The 20,662-nt window shown below is 54.1% G+C and overlaps 1 protein-coding gene across 1 annotated transcript in view; it reads right to left on the bottom strand.

The window, feature by feature from the left end:
- LOC136379056 (proline-rich protein 12-like) overlaps positions 1 to 20,662 on the bottom strand; it is a 37,768-nt gene that overhangs the window by 82 nt on the left and 17,024 nt on the right. Inside the window, 5 exon segments of the mRNA XM_066346524.1 lie at positions 815 to 948; positions 1,689 to 1,980; positions 2,537 to 2,629; positions 2,850 to 2,956; positions 5,500 to 5,687. Coding sequence (XP_066202621.1) covers positions 815 to 948; positions 1,689 to 1,980; positions 2,537 to 2,629; positions 2,850 to 2,956; positions 5,500 to 5,687 — 814 coding nt within the window.

Here is a 20,662-nt window from a genome sequence, read left to right as displayed (position 1 = left end):
AAACGTGGTGGATTTGGTTTTGGGGGCGTCGCCGAGTCTGTTGCTCCATCGGATTGTGTCCCCTGAAATGGGAGTCTGCCCTGAAGTAATTCTCATGTTCTGTCACGTGCTTTTCCTAGAAGGCGTTGCCTGTCTGTCTTTTTAATATTTTACAATTTTGTATATTATAAAAGGTAGCATAGGAATGATTAAGAGTGAGAAGAATATGTAGAAAATGGGAGCATATGTCCAGGACACCTTAGTGATGAGGGTTCCTCTTAGTATAAGCATCTTAACCCTATTGTGTATAATCTAACCTTCCCTGAGAGCCGCACCAATCCCTTTTGGCCACAAGGTTTGTAGACAGAAGCCACGTGTTACAGCAGCCACTTCCTCTCTTCGGTTATTCAATCAACAGCATGCACAGTGGATGGGGAATACGGTATCATGAAGGTGACATTTCAAATGCTGGAACACGGTCGGCTGTCTAACAAGCGATGCTGAGATGATCAGATAACCACACTCACCCCCGACCCTGCCGTAGACTCCAAACGAATGAGGAATGTACACAGATAAAATGAAGTCACACAAGTTCTGGAAGGCCCCAACCGGGAGCGTCCTCTGTGGCGAAAGCTTCTCTTTTCGGACTCAGACCCCAAAGGCACAGAAGAGAAGGCGACCCCCCACACCTCAAACGGAAGGACACGTGCATACTGAAAAGACGCCTGGGCATGCCGAAACTCCGCATGCAGTATCAGAAGTAAAAACCAAACCGAGTTTGGAGGACAATACTTGCATATAGACCGGAATCACAGGGCTGACGCCAGTCACATACAGGGACTGAGCCCGGCGAGGACGGCCACGCTGGCGGGGAGTCCAGGCGTCCCGTGTCCCCGATTTCCCCCTGGGGGGACGGCCGGAGCACCTGGACGAAGAAAACCAGAGCCACAGGCACCATGTACCGGGAAACTGGGTCACGGGGTATCGGTGAGAACTTCACATCACAGGCGGATGGAGCGAACCGTGAACAGCACGTAGGCCTGCGTGTTCTTGTGTCCGTGCAGGAAAGAACAAGCAGAGGAGGGAACCGGACGTGGGCCTGGCCGGAGAGGAGGAAACCCCCACATAGCCATGGTTTCCACTCGGTTTGGGCTGGCGGAGGTAGAGGGCACTGCGAGCCACAGCAGCTGGGGGGGGGGGGGGTCGCCAACAGCGCTGCTTCCACAGACCCTGTTGGCTCTCACAGTGGACCTGCCGGGGGACCCTCTTCCAGGGCAGGACCCCGTGCCTGGCAGAAACCGCTGGCAGGAGGTCAAACGTTTTTTCAGCGAGGAGACAACTGAGACGGGCAGGAGAGAGTCCAGATGCAACCGGGGAAGGAAACGGAGCCAGGGACTCTCAGAAGCCAAGCGCCATATGTTCCACTCCCCCCCCACACACACACACAGCAGAGCAGGCTCGGGGGGCTCGAGGGGCAGCCCAGGGCCAGGATTCCTCCCGAACGGCCATGAAAACCGCGCCCCATAAACACACAGCAGGAAAGGGTTGAGGGGACGTCCTGGATGAGTTCCACTTAAAAAAACAACAATTGAGGGGGGAAAAATACCAAAAAGCCCTATAGTAAAACGGGCAAAGATAGGAACAGACCTCCTACGAAATGTACAAATCAGCACATAAGAAAAAAACCCAAAATCAATGCTGGACGTTACCCGTAATGAGAAACAGAATAGGAGACCCTGCTTTCTGGGTATCAGTCTGGCGGAAAGCCGAAAGCCTGTCGGCACACGGTGTCACCGGGGGCGCAGAGCAGGTGCCCCCATGTGTGGCTGGACGTGGTGGTGGTGGTGGGGCAGCAAGGGACCTCGCCGCGGAGCGGAACACGGGCCCACGCAACCCAGCCGCGGATGCGCTCACAGCACTGGGCTGAAGAGCGTCCTCCTCGCCTCCAAGTGCGTGTCCACCTGGAACCTGTGACTGTGGCCTTGTTCGGAAACGGGGTCTCTGCAGAAGTCATGAAGTGAAGATGAGGTCATCCTGGGCGTAGAGCGGGCTCCAACTCCAACGACTGGTGTCCCCAGGAGAAGAGAACAGGCACAGACACACAGGGAGGGAGGGGTCCTGTGATGGCCGAGGCCGACACCGCAGGGAGGCGCCCACAAGCCAAGGGTGGCCGCCCGCTCCAGAAGCCGGAAGAGTTGGGGAAGGACGCCCCCCTCCCCCGCAGCCCCTTGCTAGAGAGTGGGGTCCTCCGGCCGGCACCCTCTGAATTGCTGGCCTCCAGAACTGTACGAGAGTCCACCTCTGGTTTCACAGTACAGTCTGTCCTGCTTTGTCACGATAGCCCCGGGCAATGAACACACGTCCCTTTGGCCAAACAGTGCCTCTTCTAAGGACTCACCCTGAGGGCACAGCTCACAGGATACAGAAAGAACGGGCACGATCCCATTCACCAGGGCGCTGGCAGAAGAAGGGTCGAATGAACCGTGGCACTCGCTCTGTGTGTGTTTGTTCTTTGTCCAGTCTCCCCGTTTCTGGGTTAACAGGTGGTGACTCTGACTCGCTCGGCCGGGACCTGGGTCGTCTGCGGTGGTCTCAGCCGAGGTTCTGCCCAGAGGCCCTGCTGGGCCCCGCCACTCAAGTGCTCCAGCCTCTAAATGACAGACGATGGTGTTTACCGAAGAAGTCGCACACTGTCCACTCAATTTGAAGTCTTCAAAGAGTTTTAACCGTCGGTGATGGTTTACTGGACACTCCATAAGCTGTTGCCCCTCTTACCCCAAAGGAGAGGAAAGTGGTGATGTTTTTACAATGTTACAACTTCTTTTCAAGGTACTCGCTCCACCGTGGTTGGCGAGTGCTGAAGTCCCCACCAGAGCTCTGCGTAAACAGCCTTCCTGACACTGGCTAGTGAATCCTGCGGCCGCCCGGGCACGTGTCGGCGTCCACCAGCTGTGGATGGACTGCGGCTTCCGCTGACCTAGTCGAGAGGACGGGCAGAGAAAAGCTTCTGATGTTCTGAGGGACCGATGACATACCTCTACGAAGCCAATGGTTGTCCACAGTTCCCGGTACAGATACTAGTTATGGGATTGGGGAAGAAATAAATTGATTCACACAACGTGGGCAGACCAAAGTGGCATTATGTGTACGATGATAGGATCTTTGATTCTGCTGTCCCGTTAAATACCTATGTGGTGACGGGATTTAAACCTAAGTGACCTACCCTGGAGCCCTAACCTGGAGCCCCAGAGGGAGGCCGGTAAGCAGCTGATGGAACAGGGAATTCCCTTGGCCTTTGTCCTTCATTCCGGGGAGGTAAATCAAAAGCCTCAGAATTTCCCGGGAAGATGGGAGTGTCTTTGTTTTCCTGGCGGGGCCCCTGGGACCACACCTGAAAGTCTGTGCCAACGAGGTGACTCACGGGGCCCAAGGCTCTGTGCTCTAATGAGATGGCTCGGGATGCAGGCTGGCCAGGCCGGAGGGACCAAGGATGTGATTAGAGAGTTGGGCTTTGAGCCACATGCTATCAGCTCGACATCTGGGGGGGCGCCGGTGGGGGCTGGAGAAGGAATTCAATCATGCAGGTGATGAGTCAATCAATTCTGCCTCTGTAATAAAACCCCGATAATCTCTGGATCCGAAGCTCCCGGGAGGGAGCCTCCTGGCTCAGTAACACTCTGTGAGTACCGTGTACATACATCAGTGACCGCGGGGTCCGGCGCCCCCGGGGACCTGGAAGCTGCACCTTTGGAACCCTCCCAACCGCAGATCTGCCCCTCGGGCCTCTCTCCTTGGCTGGTTCTGATTAAGATCCTTTGGCTCTAAGGAAACGGTCATTGTGAGTTGAGCGCCTTTCCGAGTTCCGTGAGTCATTCTAGAGAATTATTGACCCGGTGGGAGTACGCGGGGACCCCCGGATTTGTAGAGAGCTGGTCTGGTGGAAAGGTGGCCCCGGAGACTCCCCACCTGCAGCTGGTGGGTGAGTCTCGGCTGGTGGCCAGGAGGACTTTGCCTTTCGCCGTGATTTTGGCAAAGCCCAGGTGGTGGTGATGAGGAACGGGAGGTTGGAAAGAGGCGTGATTTGGAGACAGGGTGACCACGTGGGAGAGGGGGAAGCGGGCCAGCGGGCAGGTGGGGTGGCCTGGGACAGGCTCTGACGTCCTTGTCAGACCTCTGCCTCCCTCTGGGCCGTGGAGGCAGCGGACAGGGAGGAAGAAGCCTGTGCTTTGGGCAGCGGTCAGTGCGGCTGCTTGGGGAACCTGGCCCCGCCCTTGTGCTTGCCCTGAGTGACCGCACAAGTCTGTTCCGGTGGGGGACGGAACGCTGGACAGTCCAGGCCCAGCTGGCCCCCCGGGCAGGGGTAGAGTCGTCCAGGGGCCGCAGCTCACAGACCCAACACGTCCTCAGTGGCAACCATGACAGACACTCAGAAAACGGTTACTCTGAGGGCTACCATGTTGTGAATCACCCTTCCCAGCTCCTCCCCGGCACCATATTTAATCCCTACAACAGCGCCGTGGAGTGGGCGCTGTCTTTTCCATTTTACGCACAAGGACACCAAGGCTCAGAGAAGTTATGCAACTTGAATGAGGTCACACAGCCTGTTAGAGATGCAGCCAGTATTTGAACCTGGGAAGTCCCCCCTGCAGGGCTTGTGTGCTTAACCGCTGTACCGTGTGGCTTCAAGAGGGATGCCTGTCCTTTAGACAGAGGTCCGGAGGTGACAGACCGGCAGAATTGTTCTTAAAGCATCCCATAATAGTATAAACCAGATTCTCTCGGGAGGCAGTGTGCGCCCTGGTTTTCATTTGGAAAACCCTTTTAAACTTCATCGATGCTTTTAAGACAAAATATCCAAAACTCTGGAGAATTAGCAATACCTCCCCATCATTCCAGCAGCCAGAAAGCATGACCGTGGTTTCTGAAAGCTTCGTAACATACAGCGAGGAGGGTCCCTCCACACCCAGAAAGTGTAATTCAATGAGGGGTGGGAATCTGGATGAATTCCCAAAAAATAAAGCTGCTATCACGAGAATTTATGAACAGAGGAATACAAGTCGTGGAGCGGGACCTCCGGGGGCCGACAGCAGGCAGGGAGCTCCAACTCCGCGGGGCTCCCACTGTCCTTCCTGACGTCCTGCCCTCTTCTGTGGGCCAGCGCCCGGAGCCCAGGCCCGGGAGGGTGGTGTTTTCAGTGGACGGGGTCCCAGGGGCTTCCCTGACGCAGCAGCGGTGAGAGGGGCGGGGAGAGAGGGGCGGGGTCGAGACGAGACCCACGCGCGCCCCCATCTGTGGACACAGACACAGGACGCAGGAGGCCGGGCCTGTCCCGCGCACGTTTGGTGCGTCGGACCCTTTTCGGGAAGCGCAGAGCGACAGGGAATTTCGTGGTGGGTGGTGGTTTTGAGTCACGAATGGCATGTGGCGGGGGAGGGTGGGGAGGCACAGGGGAAGGCAACCTTCTCGGGGGCGTGGCGTCCACCTGAGAATGCGGGAGTGACCTGGGGGCAGAGCCGTCACCTGAGCCCCGGGTTGAAGCCAGCAAACTGTTCAGTCTTGAGTTGAGCAAAGTGGCGCAGGCCTGCAGGGGCAGGTCTGGAGGCGGGTCTGAGCCCTCAGGTGGGAAGGAAGGCGAGGCGCACCTGTCCAGGTGTGGGGTGGAGAGGCGGCTTCTCTGCACCGGAAGCCCGGACACAGCTACTTGAGTTCTTGGGGAGGAAAAAAAAAATGTGAAAAACGAACCACAAGGGGGCGTTCACCACAAAAGGATTCCAAGCCGGCTATCTCTTCACGGGAATAGAATCTTTTTATTAACTGGCAATTTACAAAAAACGATACGAACAAAAGACATTTGAGACTTTCCTGGGCTTTCCTTTACTTTTCTCCTTTCTCAATATTTCCAACCTGATCCGGACAACTTAATCCTGTGTGGTCCCAAGGTCTAGTCCAGAAGGGGCTCAGCCTCCTGAACCCCCCGGCCAGGAAAGCTCCCTTGTCAAAGTGAATTAATCCCCCACACTAAGGAGGCACAGAACTCCCAGAGGGGCGGACCCCAATACTGGAGAAGGGGGCAAAGTCAGAGAGTCGGGAAGGGCATCCTTCAGGGTGGGATCTTAGGGGTTTTGTCCCCAGTCCAGAAATTCCCGAGATAGGGAGGAGTTTGGTTGTATGCAAAAATTATTCTACTGTGAAACACTTGGCAAATGTTGCTTCTTTTGTACACTGCCCCCCATTTACCTCACAGTCCCCACGCACCCCAGTCCCCGGAGCGAGGTGCTCTTCAGGGTCCGGGACGTTGTCTTGGGACAGAAGGGGAACTGTGTCCTTGGGGTCCTCAGCAGGGAAGGAACCCCGACCTTTGAGAGTTAGGAAGCGAGTGTGTTTTGTGTCCTTGTCGAAAGTCTCATGGACAGCACACTGTCACAGAATTTCCCCTCTTATTAGTCTCTTGTGTTGTATGTATGTGCATGAAGAAAATACCCATGTCAAGTGCTGCCTGACATATCCTCACTGAATTCTGCCCGCCTTTCACGGTCAAGGGGGACGTCTCTTGTTAGGTCCAGCCGCCTGTTCCAGTCAGCCCTTGCCAGGGCCACTGTCCGTGAGCTTTATTCCCAGGACTGTCCACTCTGGGCACCACAGTCACAACCAGAGTGTGTGCTTGGCCAAAGGACTCAGCCTCACATCTCCCAGGACAGACCTGCCTCGCTCGGTCACTGGCTGGGGGCACTCACGGGGGATGTCGCCCCCATGAAAACATTTAGTAGACACAGAGCCAGAGAAACACCTGGTTCTACAGCTGTCCTGAGGGTCACCTTGATGGTGAGGGATATAAAACCTGGAAACCAATAGAAAAGGAATTCTTCAGCAGTGAAATCTGCTGAAGTCAAGATATACGTGTCTTGATGAGAATGTATACAATTTAATACGAAGTTGGCGTCAGCCCCAAACAACGGAGGGGTGGATTCCAACGTATCAGAAAATGAGCCTCGTGCATGTGTTCAACAGACAGCATTGAAAAATACCCAACGACATGAAATAGAGTTCTGGAATGAACAAAGCAGCTAAAAACTGTAGAACAAAGCAGCTAAAAGCTGTAAATTTAAACCTTACTAGGTTTTGTTAAAAATTTACCCGTGGATATCTTTCAGGATGGAATTATAGATGATTTATTTTGATTTTTTAAAGTAAATACTTTATTGGGTACTTTAAAAGTGTTTTTGAGAACACCAGTGACGTGGTCAGGCTCCGATACCTGCTGCTCCTTCGTGGGTCAGCAGGTCAGAGGCGCAGGGCAGCGGAGGGGCTTTGTCCCCTCCTCACACACGGCAGCTTCTGCTGCTGTCGTGTTGACAAGGGGGCCCCCTGTGCTCCACCCCCAGTGGGGACTGGGTGGGATCAGCTGTCCTCAAGGCCACTGGCTTGGGCCAGGGGTGGGATCTCACGGGTCTGACAGCCCCCCCCCCCAGGTGGAACTGCAAAGTGGGGCAGGTCTGCCCACCGGAGCTGACAGCCCTCGCGGGTCCCTCCCGGCAGGGGCTGGGGTGTGTGTCTCCAGCCAGAGCTCCCGGGTAATCCCCTTCGCTTCCCAAATCTGCGACAGCCCCTCCGTCTGCAGGCCCCCCAGCCCGAAGGCACGCCCCCCCCCCAGGTTCTCCGCGGCTCAGCACAGATGCGTGCAGCTCCCCCTGGCGTGTCACTGCGGCAGTGTCCACGGACCCCACACGTAGGCCGGAAGCCGGCCCTTTGGAATGCGGCTCCAATGAGAAGTCCTCTCCCGTCACGTGACCCGTGACGTTCTGCCAACGAAGACCCTACTCCGCTCACTCCTCTCTGGGGTCATAAAATGATCTCCTTGCCAGTTATCTGGATTTTTAGAAAACAAATTATTTCTTCTCCAAGGTTTTAAGCCCCTTTCTTCCTTTCTGACTCCAGGGGGAATATTGGCAAGAAGCAAGTTCCTTTTGCCCGGTGCCGTTCAGGGCGGTGTCGTGTGCCCAAGCTCACAGGATAAGAACCAGCGTCTCCACAGGCGACTGTGCTGCTGAATGAGGTGGACACAGGGTGGCCGGGCTGCCTATGCTGAGCTCCACACAGTCCACAGAGCGTTCCCTACCGGGGGTGGGGCCTCACGTCTGGAAACGGGGAAGTGATTGCTGGTAATCAGATCGCCTCGGCAAGCAGCCGTGAGAATCACGCTGTATAGACCAGGTGCAGAGAGCACCTGACCAGCATTAGTCTCCATCATGACCTAACGGCGCTGGGCACTCAGCTCGGTCCTGGCCGGGACTGGGGGACATGGCAGCAAATTCCTGTGCGGGGGGGTGGGGTGGCGGGTGGCGGGCAGCTTGACAGATGACTAAGGCAATCTCTGGGCTAGATTCATGGTACTCATCGCCTAAAAGGAAACAATGTCACCTACAGACACGCCCCACTCCGCACCCACGCTCCGGAGGAGGACGCACCACGTGAGACGCGCCACCCCGCACCCACGCTCCGGAGGAGGACGCACCACGTGAGACACGCCACCCCGCACCCACGCTCCGGAGGAGGACGCACCACGTGAGACGCCCCACCCCGCACCCACGCTCGGGAGGAGGACGCACCACGTGAGACGCCCCACCCCGCACCCACACTAGGGGATGATGGATAACGGGAGAAGCGCCATCCCGCACCCACCCTCCGGAGGAGGACGCACCACCTGAGACGCACCATCCCGCACCCACGCTCTGGAGGATGATGGACAACGGGAGACGCCCCACCCCGCACCCACGCTCCGGAGGAGGACGCCCCACACAAGAAGTGTTGTCCGTGCAGTTCACAATGCCTCCTGGACCAGACCATCATCTGGGTGTCCCTTCTGTCCAGTGCTCCTTTCTCCATCCCTTTCTCCCTGCGTCTCCTTCCGCTGACCACACACCGGTCACCCCCAGGCTCCATCCGTGGGGGGCCACAGGCCCTTACAGCGCATGAGCGAGGGGTTCCGGCCCTGGGAACCCTCTAGTAAAGGATTACGAAGTAAACAGTGCTCTAGCCCGTCAGGATCTTCAGGGTGAACTCTCTAGGGGGTCAGTCAGCTGTTTCTCATGGCGACAGTGGCCATCTTGCACACCTAGGACGCTTCGTCATGCTGCCCCGAGAGTCTCCACAGCCCTCCCTCTGTTTCTGAAGATCCTGAGAGTGGAGGAGACAAGAGGGCTGGGAAGACCATTCGCTTCTCCCACTAGTGCCTGCTCTGCGGTCGCTCGTGTCCCCCTCAGCCCCGGACCCCTGCCCTTCGGCGGACTGCACCTGACTGCTCTTGTCCACGGACAGGGGGAGGGGCTTACGTGGAGCGCAGGATTCTACACGCCTAAGCGCACGGGGACACAGGGCTAACGGAGACGCAGACTCCAGAGCGGGCTTCCCGCGGAGGTACAGGGCGCCACACAGAGGTGTTCCGTTTTCTGGTGGCCACATTCAAAAAGAAACCGTGAAGCAAGTGAACTCCAAGGACATACTACCTTCTTTAACCCAATCGGTCCAAAACAGTCTCACTTTTTTCCATGCGATCCATATAAACATATTAATGAGATATTTTAGATGTTTTATACTGAGTCTGAAACCTCTTGTGTGTCACAAGGGACAGGATCCCCCAAGGCAGATGCTAGAGTTTTCATGAGAAATACGGGCTCTGTTTACATTTCATGAAATTGACAGCTGAGGTCGATTTCGCACACCCACATGGTTTCAGAATACTTCGAAGTTTCCTAGCGACGGGGCTGAGTATCGGTGTTCATCTAAAGTCAGAGTAAAATACAATGGAAGAATGGAGCGTCCCTGTGGCGTCAGCCCGTCTTCAGACCCTCGGTAGTCACTTGTGACTGGTACCTCCCACGCCAGACATGTGGGCTTGGGGCACGCCTGTTGTTTTGTGTATGAGTGTGCGGCAGTAACGGTACTTGTATATGATGACAGGAGCCTCGGGAGGAAGCCAGGTAGAAATGTTGGCCCGTGGGGTCATTTTGCCAAGACAGGCCGGAATTGGGGGAAAAGAGGCCCAGAAACTGGAAGTCCCAATTCCTTTACACTCCTGGCCCAGAACTGCCACCACACAGACCTCACTTCCGTCACAGCACGGGTCCCTCTCACCCACAGCTCACTTCCGGGAAGCTCTTCCTTCTTTATTAAGAGGAAGGCCTCTGTGGGCAGAATCCTCTGTCCCCTTTGGTGCCCAGGCCAGGATTCCACGGTGGGCAACTTGCATACACCTGAAATTGCTTCCTTCCCGGTGGTTACAGTTTCCATAAAAATCTTAATGTTCCTAACAAAAACCGGGGTCGGCGAGGAAGCTTTCTGCCAGGCTTGGCCACTCTCGTGAACAGTCCGAGTCCTCGACCACACTCCTCGTTTGCGTGCAGGTGAGTGGGTCTCACCGAGAGGGGAGGGTTAGGGGTACCACGCCCCTGAGGACACAGCTCCGTCTGAATCCTCATGCTGCGGTTCTCACCACGGCTCCGCCCCAGGACTTCCCGGAAGAATCAACCCTCTGCGTAGGAGGCCCTTTTCGCATCAGGACTTTGGTCATTGATGGTTGGGAGAGGCCTGGGAATTGTGGGCGCTCTCACTGCTCCGTAAGGAGGCAGGGGTACCAGGTGTGCAGGGCGGGGCCGGGCCGTGTGAACCGTGTCTAAGTGACTTTCCCTGCCTCCACTGTGTGCGCGTGCGTAAACAAGTAGACCCATGGGGAATACCCCTAAGTGAGGGCCCGTCTCCCCACGATTTCCTCTTCAAGAACAAAAGAGAGCGGCTGCCACCGCTCCACGCTCTCGGAATCGCCTGGACTCTCAGAATAGAGGGATGGCGTTTCCTCTGCTTCCTCCGTGGTCCGCCTGTCCCTTCCCGGGGCCATGAGGGGGAGAGGGGTCCCCACCGGAGCGCGCTCCGCTCTTCCTCATCCTTCACGGCGATCCATGCCTTCCCTCCTGTAGGTCCGGCTCAGTTTCCAGGCCCAGCACATTTTCACCTCTTAATTGGTTTCAGGCTTCAATCGGGGACATGACCCATTTCCAGGAATTCTTGAGGGTAAACCCCCAGCCCCAACGCACCCCAGCCCTGGGCTTCCTTTCTGACATCTGTGGGAATGCCTTTATCTCAGGTTGATCTCAGGAAGTGTTTTGAAGGTTCAGATGAATTAACTCTCTAACTCCCTCCCTCCTTCATCTCTCACCCTCCTCTCCCCCTTGCAATGAAGCTCTAGTCTTCTGCAATGAATGAGCTTTTGTATAAGTAGGTGCCCCTACTAAAACACGATTCGCGGTTTATCTGAAATTCGAAATTGGGGTTTACCTGGCATCTGTCGTTAATTTAGCAACTGCACGTCTAGGAGCATCCCCCACCCTTCCTCCGCTCTGCCTGACCCCACAGGGGGCCATGGCCCTGCTCCCTTGCCCTCCAGACCCCGGATCGGCTTGGGGGGGGGGCAGGCAGGACAGCACGACCCAGGCTACCTGCGCTTTCATCCGGGGCTCTGGCCAGATGTGCCTGCCCCTCACGGTCTCAGTCCCCAGCAGTGGTCAGATCCCGGCTGCCTGAGTCTCTTCTCCTCCTGGGACCTCCTAGCCCTGCGGGGGCAGCAGCCACCCTCCGTCGCTCACGTCCACGTTGCCAGTCATCCTGTGTCCGAGCTCCACTCCCCAGGCTGCGCTGATGCCTATCCCGTGTCACACTTCCTCCGTTTGAACCGTCCGGAGTGGCTGCCATCTTCCCGGAGAGTCCCTGGCTGAGAAGCTCACTTGCTCTTTCCCTATCCAGTGTCTCCGGGTCTCCTTCCTCCTCTTCGTCCTTCAGTCTTCACTTCTCTCCTCCTCCCTCCCCGACTGCCATCGCCCGTGAAGACGGAGCAGGTGGCACGAGTCATTGGCTGCAAACACGGACGCACCCGAGTCCCCTGTGAATCAGACTTGAAGTGGACTCGGGACAGCCTGCAAGATGGCTGTGGGTCGCTGGTCACCTGCACTCTAACACTGTGACCAGGGGAAGGCAGTGACGGGTGTGGACGAGAAGGGGCGGGAAGGAGGGTGGGGAGCGGCCCACCTGGCCCCGTTCACACCTGGCGTCAGCATCCGCGGAGTTTGTCAGGAAGGGAGGACAGGGGGCGACTTCCTGTTGGAGGGCGCGAGGAGGATGTCGGGATGTTCCAGGTGGGATTGGTGTTTCTTTCTGGTGGTGGTACCCAGGTGTCTGGTCCTCACCGCTCCATGACCACAGAATAAAGCCACATTTTGCATTTTCAATCCCTAAGGAGATGCTCATGTCACGAGTGGTCCCTGATAGTTTCACTATGGGGAAATAATTTCCAATCCCTGATAGTTTCATTATGGGAAAATGCTTTCCAATCCCATGGACAGGTGTCTCAGGGAGCCGCCTCCTGTGTTCAGGAGCGGGTCCCGCCATCTCCCCTGTGGTCCCCTTGTCGTGTATTTGGCCCCCTCTGCTCCTGTGCCTCCTGAGACCATCGCCGCGTGGCCCCAGCCCAGTCTCTTCCAGAATCGCTTCACCTGTGCGGCGGATTTGTCCTTCACTCCCCGAGCATAGCAGAGACCAGGCAGGAACTTTTCATAGAGACTGACAGAAATCTGCGGAGTAACAGAAGGGAAATACAACGAGACATGCTTAGAGAGCCCTCCAGCTGGGCTCTCTGGGCCTGCGAAGTTCAAGCCAGACTGGCAGAAGCTCCCACAAAGGAATGACACAATTCATCACGGTGCCCACCTGCTCTCTTAAGGGAAACCTAACACTTCTCACAGGGCTGTGGTCTAGCTCCGCCCTGACCCAACAAGATAACCCTAACATTATACATGTATCAGGGTATTAATTAATAGGAAGTAATTGTACACCATAAATATCAAACACATTCTATTCATTTTATTCATTTTAATAGCCTTGATAATGAGCAGACGAATCTTCCTAAGTCTGAGAGTCTCTATTCCTGTTATCCCTGAACAGGGAACAAGATGTCACGCACCCGTACAACACTCATGCACACACACACAGATCTATGTACACATGGACAGGACACACTCACAGGCACATACCCACCAGTGTGTGCAAACACGCATCCAGATGACTCCCGAAAAGCAAGAAAACGAACAGTAATTCCTGTGCATGGGTTAGTCTAAATAAATATTTACAAAAGCCATTTTCCAGAAGAAAACACTTGGCGGAGATGCATGTTTAGAGCTCTGCTTACACTTTTAAAAACATCTAATAATCGCCCAGAACAACTCACCTCTTCAGAGCTGTGTTATCTTAGCTGTTTCCTTCTTACAAGAGGGTCTTCTTCTCCCAGGGAGCTACCTCCGGGAGCGTTTTAATTATGCAAATGTGAGCAAAGCACAGTGTGCCCCAAGGGCCCACTTAAGTAGCTTTTCCTGACAGCACAGGCTTCTAATGAGAGATATTTTCAGTTAGGGAATAATTTGAAGATACAGGCAAAACATGCTTAAATGAATAAATAACTTTTCAGCCCACCGTCAGATGGAAGTGATGCTAATATACAAACATGTTTTCATGTTTGTTTTGTTTCTTGTTTCCCTTTATTACTTCCTCGTCCTGCTCGCCACTCGCTCCTCCCCCAGCCACCATCATCGTTAGGTTGATGGAGGGTTCTCCCTCCCACCCACGCCTTTATGGTTTTAGTGTGCAGAAATCACTCTGCAGGACAACCTTGTCTGTTTTCAAACTATGTAAGTGATGTCAGACAAAGTATAGTCTTCTTCAAACTTGACTTTTTTTCCACTCGATATTCATTCTCAGAATCAATGTTAATGCACATAAATCTGATTGTTAATCTAGCTCATTTCTGAAAACTGCAAGATTCCTTTCCGTCGAATGAGCTCCCCCTAACTGCCAAGATGGCGTCGTAGGGATGGGATTTACCCTCCTGCCTGAAACAACCAAAAACAGACACAGTATATGAGGTGATGATTTTCAAGACACTGGACGTTTGGCCATGAATGACAGTGATCCTGTGAGCTAATCAATCAATACTCACCCAATCCTCCTGCCTTGAGAGAGGGTCCAGCCTGTGGATACAAGGTTCGCCCCACCCCCTATCTCCCCCAGCAGAGCCTGCTGACCCCTGAGTGGAAAGACAGAGCCCAGGAAACCGCAGTGGCTGGAGCTCATAGGACAACAACAGGAAGGCGCTGCACAGGGGGACAGCTCTGCTGTGGGCGGAGCATCAGCCTCAGAGACTGAGCTGGAGACTGATTGGCAAGTGCCTTTAAGGACCACCCCTTGAGTCAGTGCAAGAACCACCCAAAAGGATGAAAGAAAACAGTGCCTTTTGTGCATGTGAGAATTTTCTAAGATTTGCACTCAAGGAGAGAATTGATGGGCTATAGTAAGTGTGTCATCAGTCTTACCTGTAATGCCAAGGTGCCCACAAAGGTGCCCTCTGAAGTGCCAGGAGAACCACCGGTCAGCCCTGGTATTTTTGTCAGATATAAAAATCTTTTTCTAATGAATCTGGGTGTTCTGTTCTGTTGCATTGGTCCGTTTCTCGGTCTTGGTCCTGATTATGATGCTGTTTCAATTACATAGCTTTAAAATACCTGTTGAGACCTATTGGACAACTTCCCTTGTTATTAGCTGTTTTGAGCTCTGGTATAACAAAGCACCCAACATGGAGGCTGACACAACAGAGACTGACTTTCTCATAGTCTGGAGGCCAGAAGTCCAAAGTCACGGTGTCAGCGGGGTTGGTTTCTTCTGAGGCTCAGAAGGAAGGTTCCAGATCTCTCTCGCCAGCTTGTAGATGACTATCCTCTTCCTGTGTTTTCCCGTTGTCTTCCCTCTATACGTGTCTGTATCCAAACTTTGTCTTAGGAGGACACCAGTCACACTGAATTAAGACCCACACTAATGCCCTCGTCACTTGATCACCTCTGTAAAGACCTTATCTCAAAATAGTGTCACATTTTGATGTATTGGGGGCTTAAGACTTCCACAAATGATGTTTATGGGGGATGTGATTCAGCCCTAAACCGTCTTAGTTCTTCTTCAAAAACAGGCTTCCAGATTCAGTTTCTAAAGTCCCACCATGAACAGCCCGTAAGGACTTTGATTAGAACTTGGTTGGATTGACTTTGAGAGACATGACCTGTGACACCGAGCTGTCCCTTTCGGGAACATGGAGATCTAGCCTTTACCCAGGGATTCTTTTATGTCTCCCGATCAAGTTTAAATTTTACTTCTGATGGCCATGCAGCAATCCCTCTCCCGTGGCCCACAGCCCTCCGCCCCACCCCGCTGTGGAGCCCACACCGCCTTTATTGAGAGGCTCTTGCAGGCAAACTCCTGGCTCCTGAACAATTCTCTACACACATTTCTCACTATTCACGACTGCAAAGTCCATGCCAAAATTCTTGCGGTTTCTCAGACATACTACGCTGTGTAACACACCTCTGTGCTTCTCCTCTGCTCTCCTCCGCCTTTCTCTCGCTTCACCAACGGAAGGGTGGGCCGAGTCAAAGACAAAACCTTCTACAGGAATCCAGCCTTCGCTTTGTCAACTGAAGGTCGCTGGCGCCAATTCAGTGTCAACAGGAGTCCCCCAACTTGGGGCGTGATGAGGAAGGAAACTTGATTCGGTGCAAAGAGCTCAGTCGTGCTAGAGCACAGCCGTGAGAACAGTAAGGCTGTGCGGCAGCCCTGGAGCCAGCTCTCCCTCCAGGTCCACATCTCCGCTCTGCTCTGTTCCACCTGCCCCAGCCTGTTCTCCCTTGCCCTGTGCTGGTCTGCTTCACTCTGCTCTGGCGAGACATCGCCCATGTTTCAGCTCAACGAGGGAGACAAAGCCTTCAGTCTCTGGTGGAAAAAAGGAAAACACACTGGGGGGGGGGGGGGGTGTTGTCTTATATGGACAGAGGTCCCTGCCCCTGGCCTGTGATTGGTTCCTTCTCATGCAAATGAGGACTCCAAATCCTCACAGTTTGATTGGTCCAAAAAGCACTGTCCTGATTGGTCAGAAAAGAATCTCTCTCTGATTGGTCAGAGCCGAGCAACTCCAATTGGATGGGAAAAGCCTCAATCCTACTAGTTAAAAGAGGATTCCTGCCGGGCGTGGTGGCGCGCGCCTGTAGTCCCAGCTACTCGGGAGGCTGAGGCGGGAGGATCGCTTGAGCCCAGGAGTTCTGGGCTGTAGTGCGCTATGCCGATCGGGTGTCCGCACTAAGTTCGGCATCAATATGGTGACCTCCCGGGAGCGGGGGACCACCAGGTTGCCTAAGGAGGAGTAAACCGGCCCAGGTCGGAAACGGAGCAGGTCAAGAGGATTCCAGGAACTGCTTTATAAAGGCTGGCTCAGCTGGCAGAACCACAGTGCAGGTGGGCAGTTCAAAGGCCCGTAGTTGAGTGCAGGCTTCTCTACAAAGTGCTGTTGGAGTGGGAGACCCCTGTGTAGAAATGGCTGCTGGGCTCTGTTTTTTTATATAGATGTGAGCCCAGTTAGTCACAACTGGGCTTATATTTATACAGCTATACATTTATACTTTGTAGTAGGTGTCTTCTGTCTCAGGGTCACAGCTTGGCTCCCTGACCACATACAGACTGGTTGGGTGGCCTTTCTCTGTCCTTCTAACCACAGGATGGCAGTACTGCAGGGTTTATAAACGTCTCTGGGATGGAGACAAACCAGCAGAGCCTCTTTGAGGTCTGGGGTTGCTGTATCCGACTCAAATTTGGATGCCATCAGTAAACATCTTTAGCATACTGAAAATTACAGTAAACACTGATGGCATGAATGAATAAAATAAACCAAAAAGGTGATACGGTTAAATTTCATAGGTGCTATTTCTTTTCGTTAGAGACTGCTAGCCTAGCGAACACCCCCTTTTCTGGATTAGGGACCTAGGAAGTCAATGTGTGATAACAAAGGGAGGAGGAGGGCATGGATTCAGGAGAAGTCAGGGCGGCCACGGGGGCCACGGCCCTCCCCAAGGTCATCCTAGTGAGCATCATTTTAGCAGCCAGAATATTTGTGCTACTTACCCAATGTCCCTCATCCTTGGAACGTGTCAGGGTCTGTCTCTCCGTGTCTCAGCTTCCTGGGGCCCTGTCATTGTCACAGGGTTTCTCTGGGGCCTGACGGCAGTACTTACACTTATGCACACACGTGGGCGCGGTGTCACTGAGATGCCGAACGACCCGCGTGGAAGGACGCCGTGAGCCCGTCCTGGCTCACAGACCGTCTCTTTCCTTGCACGTTGGGGGGGGGCTGCCTCCCTCCCCAAATTCTTGGGTGAGGCCTGCTCCCTCTGGTCCTCAGGTGCGGCCTCCCCTAAACGAGGAGTGCTCGGCGCGTCTGTGCTTGGCCTTCTCTCTGAAATTAGTGAGCCGACTGAGGCTTTCAAAACACCCCCCTCCCAAGCCACACGGTAAAGGTGACTCTTCACAGATGTTTTAAGTCCCTGGCTTTTGTGATGGCTTTTATCTTCTCAAAAGTAAGTCAGAGCTTCAGTCAGAGCTGCGAGGACTCGTCAGTCAGTGCGAGGACGGGAGTGAGCTGGGGACACACTGAGACTTCTTTCCGAGGACGGGAGTGAGCTGGGGACACACTGAGACTTCTTTCCGAGGACGGGAGTGAGCTGGGGACACACTGAGACTTCTTTCCGAGGACGGGAGTGAGCTGGGGACACACTGAGACTTCTTTTCGAGCTCTTCCCTGCCTCCTGTCACCTGAGTGAGCGGGGCCCTTTCTCCTACCCGCAGGCGGGTGGACCCCGGGCGCTGCTGAGCTCTTGTGCCCACCGGACAGAGCTGTCAGACACAGCACGGGTGCTCTCCCCTTAAACTCTCTCTGGTCGGATGCTGACCTAGGGCTCTGCCATCTGCCTTTTCGGGACAAGGATGATAGGGGTCCACCCTCCCTCTTGCCCTGTCCTTTATACAACAGAGATGCCCCCTTTGTCTTTGCTCGGAAGGTCAAGTAGGCTCAAGTGGGACACTTGTGGGAGGTTCTTTCAAGAGGGGACAGACTATGGTAGCAAATCACTGGGAGTCCTCTGTGTGGCGGACTTCTTCACTCGCTTCCCCTCTTCTTCGTGGTGAGAGCCTCCCGGGTCTCCTGGCTTATCCCCGAGGCTTTGGTGGGACTTCCAGTCAAGCCCTCTCCCTCCTCCACGGTCATGCGTGAAATGCTCCCCTGGGAGCTCCCTTTGGGGACATGGGAAGGTCCCTCCACTTGTTGGGAAAAAAACTTGTCATCGCCCTTTCCGTGGTGGGTGCCCAGCCACTCCTCGTGACTTTGCTCAGGCCAGGCGAGTACTTTGGGGATGAGCAGCCCCCCATCTTTGGCTCCTTGGGGTACATGTACTTCAGCAGTGTTTCAGTTACCTGACATTCTTCAGAATGTATGATTTCACCCAAGAGAAATGACCAGATAACTGAACCCAATTTTTATGAACAAAACGTTAAACTTGATCATCTTCCCTGGGACTTTGAAATACAACGGATTAAACAGAACATGGAGGCATCAAGTCTTACTCACCCGTGTTGGTAGGAGTCGCACAGTGTTACACGCCAATGTGTTGACCCAGGGAGCTTTGGATTCTGTCCTTTTGAGTGTTTATTTTTCCCCAAAAAACTGCTCTCTCTGCCTGGCAGCGATGGGCCCTTCTCGCCATTGAGGATGTCTCTTCTCGTAGGCGGGGCATTCTGCCAGGCAGGCAGGTGTGTGTGCGTCCACCCGAAGGGGGCGGCGGTGATGGCAGCGTGGGGTGGGCAGAGCGCAGGGGGCACCCATGCCCTCTGGGCTGCCCCACCTCCTCATGTGTTCGTTCACCGACTGAATACATGCGTGAAGAAGAACAGAGAGAGAGAAGGCACGGGTCTTCCTGCAGTGCTTACATTTCATTGTATCAACGTCCTTCCTACCAGTTATCCAGATCAGACATGTTTTCCTTGGTCCGCTTCTTAACAACATCGCTCTAATAAAGAACCTGTATAAAACAATGCTAGGGAAATCTAAGCATCAGGTTGTCAAATTTCTTCAGGAAAATGTGTTGAGCCAATGTCCTTCCTTTGCTTATTTCTTTGGGGAAAAAACCCCCAAAACAAAACATGTTGTGGGTGTTGATTTTTTACGTTTCTTTTTGCTGTAAGAGTTGGTTCCCTGACATCTTCTTGTGAAGGAAGTAAGCACACCCCGGGCGAAAGCAGGTGTGCGAGTGCACGATCCTATCACCAGGGAACGCGTATTTGGTGAGATTATGCAGGAGGCACTGAAACCCGGCGTGCCAGGGCCAGGCTTCCCGGCTGCCCTCCGCGTCCCGGTTTTGTGTAACCTGGATCTTTTCTAAGGAAGTGACCCCCACTATCTCTCCTTCCCCGTCACCCACGTGGCTTTTCTTGGACACCAAAGATTCCTCTGCAATTTCCTTCCCTGGCTCTGCGGGCTGACGGCGGAGGGCGGGGACTCAGCCACGGTGAGCTCTAAAGTCATTACATTTGATGAATGCCCGGTCGGACGTACGCAGTGATTTTTAACGAGCACTGCGTTTCCTGTCCCTTCATGAAAGCAAGGGACATTTGCGAAACATTACGAGCCTCAAAGTCATCGGGTCATCGGGTCATGCCCAAATGTTTACATTTGCCGGACGGCAGCGTCAGAACGGGGAAAACCCAGGAGACGTTTGGAAGTGAAAGTGCTTAGATGCTATGTCGCAGTAACAATCAATATTTTAAATCACTCTTGCGTTATCAGATGAATCACTCCACGACCTCACTTAGGTCACCGAGGATGGAACATCGCCAATTGCTTCTCCGGCGCTCTATTGGGCCCTGGATGCAGTATCCAGTTTTTTGTTATTTCTTTTCCTTTTCTGATGGAAATATGCCATCGGTGGCTGCGGGACCGAAGTCCTCCATTGGATCAGCCCTTCCTGAATACCAGTGTAGTGACCTCAGCGTCTGCAGGGTCCACGCTGTCTAGACATTCTTTCACAGATGCTATCGCAAAGGGGTTCCTTAACTGGAAAAGTGGCAATCAAGACATTGATCAAAAGAAACTCAGTTGAACTCCAGGTGACCACGTACTTGGAGCGACTGAATGAACGATGATCTTCTCGGGTAGACAGTCCGGGCGGGGCTCTTTCTCGGGCCACGGGCATGCCTCCAGCCCAGCCTGGATCAGAGACCGGTGGTCCTTCCTGGTGTTTTCAATTTCATGATAGATACCAGCTGAAGGAACAGGGATGAGGGCTGTTTCTCAGGGCCTCAGAGGCACCACGTCCTTCACCTCCTGAGCCAAGTCCGGCCTTTGTGTTCTATGCGCGAATGCCTCGTCCGCTCCCTGGACTCGACCCTGTCATCAGGTATGAACTTGGGAGAGTAGTTGATCAATGTCTCTTCCCTCCGGTAGACAGGGGGCTTCTCGCAGGCAGGAGCCGGTCTGCGTTACAGCTAGCATCCGGCTGTGAGTAGGGGGCTTCTGTAGTCCTTTAATTGGCAAGTGAGAAACAAGGGCATTCGCTGGAAGGAACTGAGTCGTACTGTGGACGACCGTGCACGTGGAGAGGTTTACTGAGTGAGTCAGTAGCTTAGAGATAACCGATGGTACACGCACGCCACCGCGGCTGAGTGTGGGAACTCAACTCCGTCAAGTGTGTGGCCCAACACCTGTCTTTCTGAAGTGCGGAGG

The sequence above is a fragment of the Saccopteryx leptura genome, chromosome 7, assembly GCF_036850995.1.
Source record: "Saccopteryx leptura isolate mSacLep1 chromosome 7, mSacLep1_pri_phased_curated, whole genome shotgun sequence".
Lineage (NCBI taxonomy): Eukaryota > Metazoa > Chordata > Mammalia > Chiroptera > Emballonuridae > Saccopteryx > Saccopteryx leptura.
Note: the sequence above shows the minus strand (reverse complement) of the source record. Positions and strands in the feature narration are given on the sequence as shown.